Source organism: Gorilla gorilla, chromosome 15 (genome assembly GCF_029281585.2).
Source record: "Gorilla gorilla gorilla isolate KB3781 chromosome 15, NHGRI_mGorGor1-v2.1_pri, whole genome shotgun sequence".
In the NCBI taxonomy this organism is placed as follows: Eukaryota; Metazoa; Chordata; class Mammalia; order Primates; family Hominidae; genus Gorilla; species Gorilla gorilla.
The window spans coordinates 87,630,396-87,649,715 of NC_073239.2; the positions used below are offsets into that span (position 1 = coordinate 87,630,396).

Genomic DNA, 19,320 nt, shown 5'->3' on the forward strand with positions numbered 1-19,320 from the left:
ATTTCAGACCCACGGTATTTTTTGCCCATATTCTATTTCTGATTCTGATGTCAAAAGACATGGGAAGGATGTTCTGATAACTATCCTCAAGGCTGAAGTATCCCTATATCAAGTTAACCTTCCTCTAGAAGTCTATTGTAGAATCAAGAAACATTTCCAGAACCTCTCATATTTCCAGCTGGCAGGGTGAGACATTCCACTGTGAGAAAAGAAAAAAGGCCTGTAATCCAAGCACTGGGATTTTGCCCAACTGCATTCTTCTCTGGTTTGGACAATTAAGTAGATACCAAGCAGGAAGGTGGGCATGCTAGAATCAAGATGGTCAGTCAGACTCGGTCCAGATGTCCCTGTGAGTGAGGTCTACTAATTCAATGCATGCCTTTTTTCTTTTCGTTCGTTTTTTTGTGTTTTTTTTTGTTTACCTTTTCTTTGGCCCTGAGTTGGTCAAACATCTCCTGAATCTCGTGTTTCCAGTCGTCCTGCAGGCAGTGGAAGGAGTCCTTGGGCATTTCAAAGAAACCAGACTCCTCTATGGTGGTTAGCTGGTCCAGGATATTCGTGAAAGATGGTCGTGAGTGGGGATCAGGATTCCAGCAGTCTGAATAGAACATGTGAATACTCAGAAAGCATGAATGGACAGAAGCAAACATGTAAGACTTAGGCTATTACATGGCCTCACTTCCCAGAAAACTACCTCTTACTTCTTCCAGAAACAGAGATCAGAATTTAGGCAACCTCAAATAAGGCTCAGGAAGTAAAGCAAACTGTCCGCCATTACAACCATAAAGAGTGAAAATGGAAATGAAATGCAGCAGTTCTGTACTCATTCCATTCTGGCTGTTAATTAAGGATAAGAAAAGCGAGCCCAAAGAGTTTTCTTGTACAAAGCACCACCACAACACAATTTACCACGTTACTACCTGATTCAAGAACAGACAATGGGGAATTATGCCCTGGGCTTCAGTTTCCCATAAATAAATGAATTAGCCTTCCCCCACCCACAATGGGATGATGAGGAGGCGAGGATGAAAAGCATTCTAGTGGGAGTCAGGAAAAGCGAATTCTACCTAATCCCAGCTCAGCCACTCGGTAATGAGGTGGCCACCTATCCACTCAACTTCGCTCAGCTTTAGATTCCTTACTTACAAAATTATGGGGTTTGACTAGATGACTTTTAGAGTTCTTTCTCCTAAGATGTTCTTCACGTCTCTTAAGGTATTCAGAGGTCCTGACATAAAAGTTGCTGTACTTTCTGATTTTGCATTAAATAATAATATGCTGAAGTGCCAGATAGCAGGCTTTTGTTACTAATTTCACTTCTACAGTCCCTGGAGATATGACCTGCTTGCAGCAGGGTGTGGATGTCATCTTGAAGAAGCCTTTCCAGTTGCCCAGAGGATTCTTCCTTAGGTGACTGAAACTTTATCTCCTCTTTCAGTAACTGATCTCATAGAATTGGCCAAACTCTACCCAGTGCTTACAAGAGGCAAAGTGTCTCCAGTTTGGTTCAGGCCAGGGCTTACTTACCTTCCATGAGTTTGGCAAAAGGTTCTGGACATGTAGAAGGAATAGGAAGGGCGAGTTTGTTCATGGCCACTCCATAAGCGACTGCTAAGCCATCAATGCCTCGAAAGGGCACCTCACCAGTCAGCAACTCCCAAAGTAGCACCCCATAGCTAAGGAAAGGAAGAAGACAGAAGCCATGTAATAAACTTCAGGTACAACTTCACTGCAATAGCTCATGAGTCTTTTCTGAGCATCCCACATTCTCCCCAACACATAGTGAGACTAATGAAACAGAAATACTAATGTGATATAAAAGGGAAACCATAAAGCCTACTAGCTAAAAGCAAAATCTCTGGAGTCAAGCATACTTGGTTTTCAAGTTTTCTTCCATAATTCCGTAGCTATATGACCTTGGGCAAGGCACTACACCTCTTTAAGCCTCTAATTCCTCATCTGTAACGCACGAATAACACTATCAGTCTGGCAAGGCTATTGTTGAACTAAATGAGCTACTATAGTGTTTAAATAAGTGCCCAATGGCCACAGCTCTTTCATTATCATTATTGTTTTTTTTTTTTTTTTTTGGGATGGAGTTTTGCTCAGTTGCTCAGGCTGGAGTGCAGTGGCGTGATCTCGGCTCACTGCAACCTCCATCTCCTGGGTTCAAGAGATTCTCCTGCCTCCACCTGCCGAGTAGCTGGGATTACAGGCATGCACCACCACGCCCGGCTAATTTTTGTATTTTTAGTAGAGACAGGGTTTCACCACATTGGCCAGGCTGGTCTCTCAAACTCCTGACCTCCTGTGATCCTCCCGCCTCAGCCTCTCAAAGTGCTGAGATTATAGGCGTGAGCTACCACACCTGGCCTGTTATTATTATTAATGAAATAAACCGGGAGAAGAGGCAGCCTCCCAAGTATAATTTTTTTTCTGTTTTAAGAAAACTTCAGCTTTTGTCACAGATACATTTTTTCCCCCAAAGTGCTAGGATTAACAGATTTTTTTTTTAGCTTTACAAAAAGCAGAGTGCTAACCACTCAAAGCAGATTTTGTTCCCATAAAAGATTTCTTTAAATGCTCACTAGGTTGAATAGATTTCTGCCCCCAGATCAGTGTGAGTGGGTTCTTAACGGAGATCTCTGTCTAATTCAAACGGAAAAGTTTCACAAGGGTAGACCACATCGGTAGAACAGAGCAGCGCATCAGCTGTGAGAACTTCAGTGTGCCCTCCCTATCTTTCAAGTCCACACAAAGAATTTCTTTTCTCGTGTCCTATGAGTCAGTGAATGTGGAGTACAAAGCTTAATGGAAGAATTATTCTGTGAATTCACGATCAGAACCAGACACAATCACACAGCACTCAGTCCTTCCAGGAATAAGTCAGGACAAGAAACCATAAGGCTATGAATAGTTAGAAGAATGGCTCTCCTTATGTTTTCAACACCAAATGCAACAATAAGTTTTGCAACCAGCAACAAAGGTCATATTAATTTAAAAAATAATAATAGGCCAGGCATGGTGGCTCACATCTGTAATCCCAGACTATAAATTCAGCCTTTGGGAGGCGGAAGCAGGCAGATCACTTGAGGTCAGGAGTTCAAGACCAGCCTGGCCAACATGGTGGAACTCCATCTCTACTAAAAATACAAAAATTAGCCAGGTGTGGTGGTGCACGCCTGTAATCCCAGCTACTTGGGAGGCTGAGGCAGGATGATCACTTGAATCTAGAAGGCGAAGGTTGCAGTAAGCCAAGATCACACCACTGCACTCTAGCCTGGGTGACAGAGAAAGACTCTGTCTCAAAGTAATCAATAATAATAATAAACCCAGTAGCTATTTATCATGAAACCTTATATATGAAGACCGCTAAGACACTTTACAAACATCACTGTGAATCTCTACAATAATTCTGATAGGTATTATCAACATTTTGCACACGAGGAAAGCAAGTTTTAGACATGTTTAGGAGCATATTACTAAGGGCATACACAGAGTACATCATGGTGGGCCCAGACCAGTTCTCAATTTATTCCCCCTAGAATGCCTTCTACCATTTCTTTCCTTGGTAAACGCTAATCATCTTTCAAGATCCAACTCAAATGTCCCACCATTTATTCATTCATCAGATGACGGCTTTACCCCAGTGAGGCCTTCAAATACTATCATTTTCTTTATGCATCTTGCCAGGAAAAACCAAAAGCCTGGTAGCCAGTTGGTCTTGACTCGTCTAGACAGGAGATGGATTTTAGTTTGGAGGCTTATGGGAATAGCATTGGATACTTTACGATGCCTTCTCGACATCCCCAGATGTTACTCAGCCCATTTGGGCTGCCATGTATTGTAGCTGTTTGTCTGCTAGCCTATAGGCTCCTAAAGAGCAGGGAGAAATGTTTTTAATCTTTGCATTCTCAGGACCTAGCCCAAGCTCTGGTACACAGGAAGCACTCATAGATATGTGAGTGAGTGGGTCTGTGGGTATGGGAGCGAGCGCATGGTCAGACAGTCCTGCAGGCTGCCCTGGGTCCTCTAGAGGAAAACCCAAACATCATCAAGAATTGCACTATTACACTTCCTGACAAACCTTTCATGTGACTTATCCAGGTAGTGGTCATGCTGGGGAGCTTCTACCAAGTGACCTCCAGGAACTCTCAACATTGCCAACCAGATTCCTAGGTCAAAGCCACTGTTATCCTCCATTGCTTGCTCTTGGAATAAATGCCCACCTCCATCCTGGAGAATAAAAACCAAAGGTCCCACAGAACCCCTTTCTCCCAACCAGGCAAAGACAGACAGTATCTGGGCCCTAACTACCTGGAAAGATCATAGAGTGTTTCAAAGATCCAAATATGTTCTGTTTGTGTCCCTGCATCCCTTCTGTGACCGTTTTCACACTGAGCTCTCAGTGTCCTGTGAAGGTGTCTCAGACTGCCTGGAAGCATGTGGGGGGTGAGGCAGGGGTGGGGGGTTATGGGACTGGGACTGGCCCCATTAGCTCCAGTCAGGGCAGCTCTACTCTTACCTGGCTTGTTTCTTTGTTTGTCTGCATTCTATCCCACTTCAGGGGTTCTACAACTAAAAGGAATGTGAGAACTACTGCCCAAGTAGGCAGAATGCTACCAGAGAAAGATTTAGACAGACTTGGGTCAAATGCCTGTTTTATCACTTAACAGCTACGTGCCTTTAGGAAGCAAGTTCACCTCTCCAAACCTCAGTTTCCTCATCCCTACAACAAAGACAGCAATACCAACCTTACAGAAGAGTTACAAGGAATCACTAACACCAACAACTAACCCTCATCCAGAAATTACCATCTATGGCTAGTAGACCCGTGGTTTCTCCAAAAGGGCCTGAAATGAGATTGTGTCTGAGGAGGCTTATGTAGAGCTACAGTGTTGGTGAGGGCTTTGCTGAGGGACACTGGCATTCAGAGAAGAAGTCTTTCTGGGGCTGACTAAACTAGTTTTCCTCTGCCAGTGTCCCACTTTATGTTTACAATGGAAGGTGGGTGATATAAATGAAGACTTGGTATTCTGTTGGCGGGAAAGAAGACTGGAGAAATTGAAGAGAAATACAAGTTTACATGGATCTGAGCTCCAGGGAAAGGCGGGCAGTAGAAGTCGACGTGATTTACCTCAGGTTTAGTCAACTTGGTTGCCCTCCCAAGGTTAAAAGGTCAACAAGTCCTTTGATGACCATCTGCAAGCAGCCTGGAAGAACTCGTTCAGCTAAGTCACTGCCTCTGAGTACCTCCCTGCAACACAGACCCACCAGCTCCCACAGTGCTGCCAGTAATTTCCTAAAAGTCCTCACTGCCTAACCCAACCCTCACAGAATTTACTCTTGAGTCAATAATTAACCACCTCCCGAGGCTTGGTAATCCCTTCAACCATTTCCTAGGATCAGAGGTGGAGGAGGGGTGTTTGATGTTTTTTTCAAAGTGAGGAAAAGTGGACAGCTACCTTTCTTGACAAAAGGCACAGCAACTCCACGCCTGTGCTGGGCCAGAGCTCTATTTTGTAGTAACCTGCACCATCTCTAGACTGTCAGGTCAGGGTCCATGCTCTGAAAGGAGGTGACCAGTCTCCCTTGAATGAGGTGGGCTGGGGAATGTCTTGCACTTGGTAATTATCTATGATTCCACATTCCAGGAACCACACTGACTGTTTAATAATCTTTGACAAAGATAATTGAACTAATATATGTGAAAGCACTTTGTAAATTGAAAGTAGCATATAATTCTTCTTCTTATTAACTGAACCCTCATTCAAAATGATGATGTATTTATTAACATATATGTAATATATACATTGATAAACTTATTGACATAACAACATATTTATTAATGTGGTTATGTGTTCATGCTATATTACATTCAAAAAGCAACTTTTAAAACAGAAAGATCCCACTAGGGATAGGCAGATGAGCACATGAATAGGAGTAAACACACCCAAATATCAATACGCATTATCTCTATAAGTGGGTTCAGGGTGATTTTCTTTCTCTGTCTTTTCTTTCTTGTTTACCCATATTTTCAAATTTTTTCTATAGAAAACGTTTTGCTATTGTAATTTTGAGACAGAGTCTCGCTCTGTCACCCAGGCTGGAGTGCAGTGGCGCGATCTCGGCTCATTGCAAGCTCCACCTCCCGGGTTCACACCATTCTCCTGCCTCAGCCTCAGGAGTAGCTGGGACTACAGGCACGCAGCACCATGCCCGGCTAATTTTTTGTATTTTTAGTAGAGATGGGGTTTCACCATGTTAGCCAGGATGGTCTCGATCTCCTGACCTTGTGATCTGCCCGCCTCAGCCTCCCAAAGTGCTGAGATTACAGGTGCAAGCCACCGTGCCCAGCCACTATTGTAATTTTTTAAACTTAAAATGATTAAGAAAATGCCTCCACCTCATCCCACAACCAACAGGCAAGAAGGCCTTGTGGGACGATGCCCTCTGACAGTAACCACTGCTCTACCCACACAGTGCAAAGAAAGGGAACAATTTCAGCAATAGCCTTCTTGAGGCAGTCCCCAATCCAAGCAGACAGAGAAACTTACACAATTGAGGATCCAGCCCTTTATCATCTCACCCTCCATCACAACATTTGCAGGAGAACTTTAGAAGCACACTCAAAGAGCAGGAAGACAAACCAGATGGCCCTGGGCACCTGGAATAGCAGAGGCGCAGAGGCCCCCAGCTCTGGATGAGCTCCAGGAGGGGTGAGGTGTGGGGCACTCAGACTCAGCCAGTACCTGGCATAGGGCAAGCATTCCACAGACACTTCTTGAATGAGTCAGTGAGTTACAAGTCAGTTTGGGAAACAGCTTTGTACCAAGTTCCTAGGCATGCCCTGGCCCTCCCTGGGACACCCTGCTGGGCCCTAGGCACGGTGGGCTGATCATTCAGAAGAGGCTGCCTTAAGTGCAGGAACAAGACAGTACAGATGGTGGCATAACTACAAGCACAGATTGTCACTACACACATATCTAGTTCTAATCATAGCTTTATGTCTGCCACCTGGGTGAACTTAGGCATGTGACTTCAATTGTCTGAGCCCAGTTACCTCATCTGTAAAATGGAAATGATGATCCCTACTTTGGGGAATTCTTGTGAAGACTATAGAAGATGTATAACATTTACCACAGACCCTAGCCCTTAAGCATTTGGAGGTGGTAACAACTGTTACCAGTGTACAAGCATTGCTCTATGTACAGCAGTGGGCACACATTTTCCTCTGCTAAAGGTGAGAGACCATTTGGAGCTACTTAGATGGGTAAGCCTGAGGAAGAAGGAATGACAGGCCTATTTAATGGGTTATAAATTGTGCTTTGAAGGAAATCCTGCAGCATAGAAGCTAAGACAGCTGAAAGGGAGCAGGGTGAATTATGTTTTCAAACCACAATCATCAACCAAACTGGGTCAGGAGGCTTAAGTCCTGGGAACAAGTCTAGACTAGAGCAACTAGAGACCTGCTGGCAGACCATGTGACAATATCCAAGACACATCATCCAAAGTGCTTCTGATTTGAGGTTTACCTCCAAGCGATTTCCTCTAGAGAGTAGAATAATTTCATCAGATGCCTCTCACCAGAGGCTCTTCCTTCAAGCCTGCTTTTAGGATCATGGTTATAGGGCAAGACCTAGAGGTTAGTCTTACAACAAGGATACTTAGGGTAAAAGTTGAAAGGTCCTGCCCTTGTTCTTTCGGTGGAGAAAAAAGCTCTGCAATGGCCTTGTCCTTCCCTGTCTACAATTTCTGTCATCCTGAGAAGACTCTACATGTGGCATTTGTGCTTTCCCTTCCCACTGGGAAGGTACTTGGATACATGACACAACTCTGTCCAAATCGTCACCAGCAGAAACCTCTGGAGTGTGTGACAGTAAAACCTGAGCAATTTCAGGGTTAGGCTGGGAGAAGAAACCTAGTGGGAATACTGGAGGTAGAAAACAATCATGTTACTGAGAAATCATGGTTTTCCATTAAAAAAGGCAAGAGAGAGTTGAGTGTGACAAGTGGCTGCTTGTCCCCTCAAATCCACCCTTCCTGTCTTCCATAGTGGGGCACACAGTTGTCCAGCTAGAACGTACATTTTTCTGCCTTCCTTGGAGCCAGGTGTGCCCACATAAGCAAGTGCAGGCAATCGGGTATGCAGAGATGTGTACAACTTCTGGATAGTTTCCAAATTAAAGATAAACTGCGCTTGCCATGAGTAAGTTCTCCTTCCTCTTTTATGAAAACTGTAATACACACATAACAGTCACCCAATTTAACCATTCGGTCAAGGTCAATGCACTGAGGGAATCTAAAAGAACCTAGGTTCCTAAACGATCTCATGGGGCACAGTTGCCCTGCTAGCCTGGGCTATTTAGCTAGTTTTTGAAAGAGAATATGCTTCTATCCTATCTAAGCCTCCATATCTGTATGCCTCTTTGTAATAGCAGCTTAGCTTAATTGATGTATTAATCTCATTAGCATATGGCCAAGCAATAAAAGTGTTAAACTGAAACATGAAATTGCTGATTTTATATATCAAAAATAGTTGAATATCAGTATACAACTCAACTTAATGAGATCAGGTCAGATATTTTAAGGAAAGTTAAACTCATTTCTTCTCATTAGCTACTTTACCCTGTAATTAATGCATGGTAAAATGAGGTTCAATATACAGATGCTACAAAACATCATTGAAAGAAGTTAAAGGAGGTCTAAATAAATGGAAAGATATCCCATGATCATGAATTGGAAGACTTATTAAGATGTCAATAGGGCCAGGTGCAGTGGCTCACACCTCTAATCCTAGCACTTTGGGAGACCAAGGCAGGTGAACAGCTTGAGCTCAGGAGTTCAAGACTAGCCTGGACAACATGGTGAAACCCTGTCTCTACAAAAAAAATAGAAAACGTGGAGCATGCCTGTAGCTCCAGCTACTTAGGAGGCTGAGGAAGGAGGATCACCTGAGCCCAGGAGGTCAAGGCTGTAGTAAGCCATGATTACACCACTGCACTCCAGCTCAAGCAATTGAGACCCTGTCCGGAAAAAAAAAAAAAAAAGGGTGTAAATAATCTACAAAGCTACAGATTTGATGCAATTCCTATCAAAATCCCAGCTATCTATTTTGTATAAATTAACAAAATTACCCTAAGATTCATTAAATGCAAAGGACTCAGAATGGCCAAAACAATCTTCAAAGAGAAGAACAAAATTGGAATCACATTTCCTAATTTCAAAACTTACCACAAAGTCATACTAATTAAGAAAGGGTGGTATTGGCATAAGGACAGATATAGATTAATGGAGTAGAACTGAGAATCTAGAAATAAACCTTTATATTTCTGGTAAATTGACATTTGATAAAAGTGACCAAATAATTCGATGGGAAAAAATAGTCTTTTCAATAAATGGGGCCAGGATAACTGAATAGCCACATGAAAAATAATAAAGCTGGACCCCTACCTCATACCACATACAAAAATTAAGTCAAAATGGATCAGAGACATAAAGTAAGAGCTAAGATTATAAAACTCTTAGAAAAAAATATAGGAGTGTAAGTCTTCATGACTTTGGACTAGGCAATGTTTTTTAGATATGACACCAAAAGCACAATCCACAGATGATAAAACAAACTAGACATCATCAAAATTAAAAACACTGTTTCAAAGAACAGCCTTAAGAAAGTGGAAAAACAATCTACAGAATGGAAAAAAAATTTTGCTAATCATATATTTGATGAGAGAATAGAAAAGACTCTTTCAGCTCAACAATAAAAAGACAAATACTCTAATTTTTAAATTGGCAAAGGATTTGAATAGATATTTCTTCAGGTTCAGAGATATAATTGGCCAATAAGTACATGAAAAGATACTCAACATCATAAGTCATTTAGTGAAATGCAAATCAAAATCACAACAAAATACTATTTCATATCCACAAGGATAGACATAATAACTTTTTTTTTAAAAAAAAGGCAATAACAAGTATTGAAAAGATGTGGTGAAATTGGAACATTCATACATTGCTAATGGGAATAAAATAAAATGGTATAGCTATGATGAAAAAGTCTGGTGGTTCCTCAAAAAGTTAAACATAGAACTGTTACATGATTCAGCAATTCCACTCCTAGGGATAGACCCAAGAAAACTGAAAACAGTATGTTTACACAAAAGCTTGTGTTGTACACAAGTGTCCATAGCAGCATTATTTATAACAGCCAAAAAGCAAAAACAACCCAAATGCCCATCAACTGATAAATGGATAAACAAATGTGGTCTATCCATACAATGGAATATTATTAAGCCTTAAAAAGGAATGAAATTCTGAGATAAGTTACAACATGGATGAATCTTTTTTTTTTTTTTGAGACGGAGTTTTGCTCGTTTCCCAGGCTGGAGTGCAATGGCACAATCCCAGCTCACTGCAACCTCTGCCTCCTGGGTTCAAGCGATTCTCCTGCCTCAGTCTCCCGAGTAGCTGGGATTACAGGCATGCGCCACCATGCCTAGCTAATTTTGTATTACAACATGGATGAATCTTGAAAACATTATGCTAAATGAAAGAAGCCTAGTCACAAAAGACCACAAATGGTATGATTCCATTTATGTGAAACATCCAGAACAGGCAAATTCATAAAGACAGAAAGTAAATTAGTGTTTGCTAGGGAGTAGAAGGGGGAAGGATTAGGGAAGGACTGATAATAGACATGGAGCTTCTTTTTTGGATGATAAAAATGTTCTGGAAATTGGCCGGGCATGGTGTGGTTCATGCCTATAATCCCAGCCCCTTAAGAGGCCGAGGTGGGCAGATTGCTTCAGATCAGGAGTTCAAGACCAGCCTGGTCAACATGGCGAAATCCCGTCTCTACTAAAAATATAAAAATTAGCCAGGTGTGGTGCGCACCTATAATCCCAGCTACTTGGGAGGCTGAGGCAGGAGAATCACTTGAACCCGGGAGGCAGAGGTGGCAGTGGGCTGAGATCATGCCACTGCACTCCAGCCTGGGTAACAGAGTAAGACTCCATCTCAAAAAAATAAATAAATAAAAATAAAGTTCTGGAAATAGACAGTGGTTGTAATGGGCTGAATGGTGGCCCTAAAAAGGTATATCTATGTCCCAATACCCAGAATCCTTATTTGAGTCATTATCTTCACTAGAGTTTCTGGAGGGTGTGGCCCTGCCCACATCACTTTCAGGCTTCTGGCCTCAAGAACTATAAAAGCACGCACTTCTGTTGCTTTAAGCCACTAGGTTTAGTAATTTGCTACAGCAGCCCTAGGAAACTAATAACAATGGTGACCCATACACACCTTTTAAATATACTAAAAACCACTGACTTACATGCTTATTTACTTCTTGAGACAGGGTCTCTCTCTGTCACCCAGGCTGAAGTGCAGTGGTGCAATCACGGCTCACTGTAGCCTCAACCTCTCAGGCTCAAGTAATCCTCCCATCTCAGCCTCCCACGTAGCTGGGACTACAGGTGCATGCCACCACACCTGGATACTTTTTAAACTTTTTGTAGAGATGGGGGTCTCGCTATGTCGCCCAGGCTGGCCCCAAACTCCCAAGCCCCAGAGTTCTTTCCACCTTAGCCTCCCAAAGTCCTGGGATTACAGGCATGAGCCACTGTATCCAGCCAACCTATACATTCTAAAGTGTACAAAGGATTAGCTTTATGGTATGTGAATAATAGCTCAATAAAGCTATTATTTAAAATATACGTGCACACACACACACACACACAGCTCACTTTACAACACATCAGGACCATAACTCCATGGACTGATATATAATGATAAACTACAGTCCTTTCTTTTGTATACTAAGGTGATGCTACTGTCCCACAGCCATGACAACATATACTAGGTAGTTGCTCATCCTTCCTCAGCTGGGAAAATTTTTAGATCTATTTCCTTGCAAACTTTTGGGCTCACATTTACTAGGAGGATGGCTGGTCATTTCTAGTCTGCGGCTTTGCAGTTCTGGGCACATATTTGGGACCCATTTTTTTCTGATTTCTGGATCAATGTCAACAGATAGAGCCTTGACTAAAAGATGAACTAGATAACTGGAAAAGATAATTTTTAGGCCATCAAGAAAAAAGAGATTGCACAAAGAACATTCATTGGCTCAGGAGCTTAGAGTGAGGACATTGGGTTAATCCCCTCCCCAAGTTCAGCAGTAACAGCCACGAAAGCCTAGCATTGCTGAGCAAGCCAGACTGATCCTCACGAAGCTCTCCAAGAGGGACTGAGTGTCCTTCCCATCTTACAGGGTAGAGATGGGAGTACATGTTGCCCCTGGAATCTACTGGCCTTTCCTAGGGAGCAATCACCAGCAAAAAGTGGCCTGCGTATAGCACTTCAGGGATTTTTTTGGTAGATGAAAGCATTAGAAACTGTCCCCTGGCAATATGGGAATTGGCATAGATGACTCTTGGGGGAGGTCACTTAGACCTACTTCAGGTGCCTAGGATCCTAGGTAACCTCAATTCTCCAAGTCTTGAAATGTGTGTGCCACCAAGATGACCTGGGAAGTGCTGTCCCTACCCCCCTGGACCTTACCTCCACACATCACTGCCTTTGGAAAACATGGAGGCCCGGATGACTTCGGGTGCCATCCAAGCATACGTCCCTGCCGCACTCATCTTGGTGGTTCGGTGCCATTCCCGAGCCAGGCCAAAATCAGTGATCTTCAGAATCTTGTTGCTCAGGTCTCCATTCTCCACCTTCTGGAGGATCAATACTAGGCAAGGAAAGGAATACAGAAGAAACCAGAGTCTGCATTAATCACAGGGAAACCACAGAACAGAACTCTTCTGCCATCCTCCTGGCCTCTCCTGTGGGCTCCAGCATTTAGCTGCCATGGATTGACGGTCAGAGCCATCATTTCTTAAACACCTACAGTGCATCCATTTTTGCACCACCCATTTTATAGCCACTATCTCTAATCCTCACAACAACTTACAAGGCAGGTACTATTGCCATCTCAGTTTTACTGATGAAGAAACTAAAATATACATGTCACAATTAAATAAATTCCTGGCTGGGCACAGTGGTTCACGCATGTAATCCCAGCACCTGGGGAGGCCGAGACGGGTGGATCACCTGAGATTAGGAGTTTGACACCTGCCTGGCCAACGTGGTGAAATCCCGTCTCTACTAAAAATACAAAAAATTAGCTAGGTGTGGTAGTGCACGCCAGTGACTCTCAATAATCATGTCCTCAAATACCGGTATCTACCAAGCACCCGTTGCTACTAATCATTAAAGCACCAAAGCTTGTGAAAGCCTTATTTTATTTTTTGTAGACCTTTTTTTTGGGCTGAAATCCACATAACATAAAATTAACCATTTCAAAGTGAACAATTTAGTGATATTGTGTACATTCACAGTGTTGTACAACTACCACCTGTCTAGTTCCAAAACATTTTCACCACCCCAAAAGGAAACCCTGTACCCATTAAGCAATTATTCCCCATTCTCCCTCCTCCCAAAGCTTAGCAATCACCAATCTCCTTTGTCTTTATAAATTTACCTAGTCTGAATACTTCATGTAAATACAATCATACAATATGTGACACACCTGCTTATTTCACTGAACATGTTTTCAAGTTCATCCACATTATAGCTTATATCAGTACTTCATTCCTCTTTACGGGTGAATAATATTCCACTGTATGTACATATTACAGTTTATCCTTTTGTCCACTGATAGACACATGGGTTGTTTCCACTTTCTGGCTACTGTGACTAGTGTGTATGAACATGTGTATACATATATTTGTATACTTGTTGTCATTTGGGGGGTACAGATCTAGGAGCATATTTGCTGGATCACATGGTAATTTGTGTTTATCTTTTTAAGGAACCACCAAATTGTTCTGCACAGCAGAAGAACCATTTTACATTTCCACAAGCAGACTATGGGGGTTTCAATTTCTCCACATCCTCACGAATACTTGTTATTTTCCTTATTATTGGTATTCTTAATGCCATCCTAGTGCATGTGATATGGTAACTCATTGTGATTTGGGTTCGCATTTCCCTGATGACTAATGATATTGAACATCTATCTTCTCATGAGTTTTTGTCCACTTGTATATCTTCTTTGGAGAAATGTCCAGTAAATCCTTCATCCGTTTTTAAAGTAAGTGGTTTGTCTTTTTATTATTGAGTTATAAGAGCTCTTCATATATTCTGATACTAGACCCTTATCAGATACATGACTTGCAAATATTTCTCCCATTCTATTGGCTGTCTTCTCCCTTACTTGACACTTTTGATACACTAAAGTTCTTAATTTAGATGAAGTCCACTTTATTTTTTTATTTATTGCACATACTTTTGGTATAATATCTAAGAATCATTAACACATTCAAGATCATGAAGATTTAATTCTATGTTTTCTTCCAAAAGTTTTATGGTTTCAGCTCTTACATTTAGGTCATTGATCCACTTTTAATTTCTGCATATAACACGGGTCGAATTTCATTCTTTTGCATGTGGCTATGCAGTTGTCCCAGCCCCATTTGTTTAAAGAGGAAAGCTTTAAAACACAGAGGGGAGAGCTGTTATCTCCCAACATGCTTTCCTGAGTGGAAGAGAAAGGTTATATTCACAGGAGTTTACATATTTGTACCACTGCAGTAAGCCCACTGTAAACTTCTACCACTGACAAACAGCTGTGGCAATAACAAACTGTCATGCTTTCACATCTTAAAAAATGTAAGAATGTTTTATCAAATTTTGGTGAAGTCCACAAGAGTGCATTGTGTAAACCTCACCTCTCCTGTCGGGCAACGGCAAAAACAGTCATGCACCGCATAATGACGTTTCAGACAATGACAGGCCAAAAACATGATGGTGGTACCATAAGGTAATAATAGGGCTAAAAACTTCCTATCACCTAGTGATGATGGCAGCTGTCATAATGTCATGGCACCATGTATTCTCATGTGTCTGTGGTGATGCTGCTGCAAACAAACCTACTGTGCAGGCAGTCATATAACAGCATAGCATATACAATTATGTACCATACATAATACTTGATAATGCTAATAAGCGACTATGTTACTGGTTTATGTATTTACTTTTTTTTTTTTTTGAACCCAAGGTCTCACTCTGTCATTCAGGCTGGTGTGCAGTGGTGCAATCATAGCTTACTGCAGCCTCTATCTCCAGGGCTCAAGTGATTCTCCCACCTCAGCCTCCTGAGTAGCTGTGACTATAGGTATGTGCCACCACACCCAACTAATTATTTTAGGTTTTGTAGAGAAGTGGGTCCCACTTCATTGTCCAGGGTGGTCTCAAGCTCCTCGGCTCAAGCGATCCTCCCACCTCAGCCTCCCAAAGTGTTGGGATTACCGGTAGGAGCCACTGTGCCTGGCCAGCACACTATACTTTTTAATCATTATTTTAGAGTGCACTCCTTCTACTTATGTAAAAAAAAGTTTACTGTAAAACGGCATCAGGCAGGTTCTTCAGGAAGTATTCCAGAAGAAGGCATTGTTATTATAGGAGATTAACAGCTCCAGGTGTGTTTTGCCCCTTCCAGTGGAACAAGATGTAGAGGTGGAAGACTGTGATATTGATGATCTTGACCCTGTGTAGACCAAAGCTAAAATGTGTGTTTGTGTCTTAGTTTTTAACAAAAAAGTTTAAAATGTAAAAACAACAACAACAAAAAATGTATGTTAAAAAAAATAATGTAGGCTGATGTTTCTTCTGGAACCTATGCCATGTCGCCTTTAGGAACCAAGCACAGGACCAGGCCCTTTAAAAAAAAAAAAAAAATGTAGGCTGAGGATGGTGGCTCATGCCTGTAATCCCAGCACTTTGGGAGGCCAAGGTGGGAGGATTGTTCGAGCCCAGGAGCTGGAGACCAGCCTGGAAAACATAGTGAAACCTTGTCTCTACAAAGAAATTGAAAAATTAGCCAGGTGTGGTGGTGCATGCCTGTAGTCCCAGCTACTCAGGAGGCTGAGGTAGGAGATCACTTGAGCCTGGGAAGTCAAAGCTGCAGTGAGCTGTGATTGTACCACTGTACTTCAGTTTGGGTGGCAGAGTGAGTGAGACCTCTCTCTCAAAAACAAACAAACAACAACAAAAAAAAGTAAATAGAAAAAAGCTCATAGAATAAGGATAAAAGAAAGAAAATGTTTTTGTAAAGCTGTACAGTGTGTTTATGTTAAGCTCCATTGTTACAAAAGAGTTAAGAAGTAAACAGTTTTTGTTTATAAAGTTAAAAAGTTACAGTAAGCTAAGATTAATTTATTATTAAAGAAAGAAAATTTTTCAGCTGGGCGCCATGGCTCAGGCCTGCAATCCCAGCACTTTGTGAGGCCGAGGCAGGAGGATCACTTGAAGTCAGCAGTTCAAGACCAGCCTGGCCAACATAGCAAAAACCCATCTCTACTAAAAATACAAAAAATTAGCTGGGTGTGGTGGTCCGTGCCTGTACTCCCAGCTAGTCAGGAGGCTGAGGCAGAAGAATTGCTTGAACTTGGGAAGCAGAGGATGCAGTGAGCCACGATTGCACCACTGCACTCCAGCCTGGGTGACAGAGTGAGACTCCGTCTAAAAAAAAGTTTTCTTTATAAATTTAGTGTAGCCTAAGTGTACAGTGTTTATAAGGTCTATGGTGGTACACAGTAATGTCCTAGGTCTTCACATTCACTCACCACTCACTCACCCAGAGCAACTTCCAGTCCTGTAAGCTCCATTTCATGGTGAGTGTTCCGTAAAGAAGTACCATTTTTTATTTTTATATCATATTTTTACTGTACCTTTTCTACGTATAGATACATTTAGGTACACAAAGTCTTAGCACTGCATTACAATTGTCTACAATATTCAGTACAGTAACATGTACACGTTTGTAGCCTGGAAACAGCAGACTACACCAGGGGTGTCCAATCTTTCGGCTTCCCTGGGCCACATTGGAAGAAATGTCTTGGGCCACACATAAAATACACCAACAACAGCTAAAAAAAAAAAAAAAAAAACAAAAAAAACAAAGGAAAAAGTGTCCTGAGCCACAGCGGGACAAGCTTGGGCTACACCATATAGCCCAGGTGTGTAGTATAAGTACACTCTGATGTTCCCACGATGATGAAATTGCCTAATGATGCATTTCTCAGAATGTATCCCTGTCATTAAGTGATGTGTGACTGTACCGAGAAGAACTAACGAGTCTAGGCGTAAGTCAATGGGGGCCTGGCCAGGCAGTGGAACAGAAAGGAAAAGATACATTGGAACTAAAGACCCAGTGATTAACCAGATGTAGGGGCCTGATGGAGAAGGAAGACATCTCCAGCCTTTCAGGTTTGGGTGACAAGCAGAAGAATGGTGGTGCCCCTAATTGGGAAGTTGAGAGAAAAAGCCCATTTGAAGAAGCCAAATTTAGTTTTGGACATAATGGGTCTAGGTTCACTGTAACAAGAGTCAGTATGGAACAGGAAAAGAGCAGATAATTTAAATCCTAGGCTTGTCACTCTTAATGTGACCCTGGACAAATCTCTTAAACTTTGTACCTCAATTCCTGCTTCTACAAAATGGGGATAAAGATTAAAGGCGATACAGCAATAAAGCAACTAGCAGAGTACCTGGCACTCGGAGCACTATAGTTATTATTATAATTAGGTATCCTGTACATAAATGGAAACCACAGGGTTCAGTGCTCAAGGGACTGATATGGAAGGCCTGGCAGTCCCTGACACACAATAACCATGCAATACGTTTTTGCTGTATAGATAAATGGAATGCTTGATTAATAATGACACCTACTCACTATGGGTCACTTACTATGTAGCAGCACGATACTGTTTATGTCCATCACTTTTGTTAATCCTTAAATCAACCCTCAGCAGTAGGTGTAATTATTTTCCCCATTTTATGCACTCCAAACCAGACACAGAAAGGTTAAGTCAGTTGCCCAGTCAGTGAGGGATGGGGAAGGGAATCAAATCCAGATCTGTCTGACTTCAGAACCACATTCTTCACCTTTGTGCCATGCCGTACAGAGGCCAGAAAGAAATCCTATGTGTCTTTAAGCCCTGCCTCCATTTCTGCCTAATCCCTAAAGCTGTCATTGATTAGTCTACCCTGCACTTCTTTTTCCTGAATTCTTCCTTCAGCATCCAAATACCACATAATCTAACATTATATGCACTTCGAATCATTCCTGACTGCTGCATATATATGGGTGTCATCATTTCCACTAGCATGTGATACAGTATGACTCCTAGAAAGCAAAAACCTCATTCTTTTTCTTCTGGAACCTATGCCATGTCCCCTTTAGGAACCAAGCACAGGACCAGGCTCTTTGAAAGAACTCATCCTGGCTGGGTGCGGTGGCTCATGCCTATAATCTCAGCACTTTAGGAGGCTGAGGTGGGCGGGTCACCTGAGGTCAGCAGTTCAAGACGAGACTGGCCAACATAGCAAAACCCTGTCTCTACTAAAAATACAAAAATTAGCTGGGCATGGTGACACACACTTGTAGTCCCAGCTACTTGGGAGGCTGAGGCAGGAGAATTTCTTGAACCCATGAGGCGGAGGTTGAAGTGAGCCGAGACTGCGCCACTGCACTCCAGCCTGGGCAACAGAGTGACACTCAGTCTCAAAAAAAAAAAAAAAAAAAAAGAACTCATCTCTTGCTGGTCACATACTTGACCAATGGGATATCTGTGCATCTTCTCAAACTATCCACTTTCCCATCTTATTGTTGCCAGGTATTGGGGTAGGGGGTGGAGGGGCACTGGGAGGAGACTAGAGAAAGAGTAATACCTCAGCCAGGGGTTCACCAGTGACTAACACACCCAGTTAGTGTCAGGTCGGGTAGGGGACACACAGAGAAAGATAACCTGAAGACTCTCAGCTTATCTCAACGGCCTTTCGCCTTCTATAAGGAAAGACAATGTGACAAAAGTGAGTATCAGGTCAAGACAGGGTCTCACTCTGTTGCCCAGAATGGAGTGCAGTGGCACAATCATAGCTCACTGTAACCTTGAACTACTGGGCTCAAGCATTTCTCCACCTCAGCATTCCGAGTAGCTAGGACTACAGGTGCGCACCACCAAGCCCAGCTAATTTTTTATTTTTTGTATTGACCGGTTGGTCTTGAACTCCTGGTCTCAAGCAATCCTCCTGCCTTGGCTTCCCAAACACTGGAATTACAGAAGTGAGCCACTGTGCCTGGCACAAAGACATCATTCTTGATTATTTCCCAATTAGGACACCACCTATATATACCACTTAATATTATTATTTAAATAATATTTAATGGGCATCAAAAAATAGAAAGAATAAGACCTAGTATTTGAT

The 19,320-nt window shown here is 42.2% G+C and overlaps 1 protein-coding gene across 3 annotated transcripts in view; it reads right to left on the minus strand.

Moving 5' to 3' along the window:
- Positions 1-19,320, minus strand: part of MAP3K9 (mitogen-activated protein kinase kinase kinase 9) — an 86,531-nt gene that overhangs the window by 25,915 nt on the left and 41,296 nt on the right. For all 3 annotated transcript variants that reach the window (XM_031001861.3, XM_031001860.3, XM_055362215.2), the window contains exons 3-5: positions 12,559-12,739; positions 1,528-1,676; positions 423-598 (exon numbers count right to left, since the gene is read on the minus strand). In XM_031001861.3, coding sequence (XP_030857721.1) covers positions 423-598; positions 1,528-1,676; positions 12,559-12,739 — 506 coding nt within the window. The remainder of the gene's footprint in view (positions 1-422; positions 599-1,527; positions 1,677-12,558; positions 12,740-19,320) is intronic.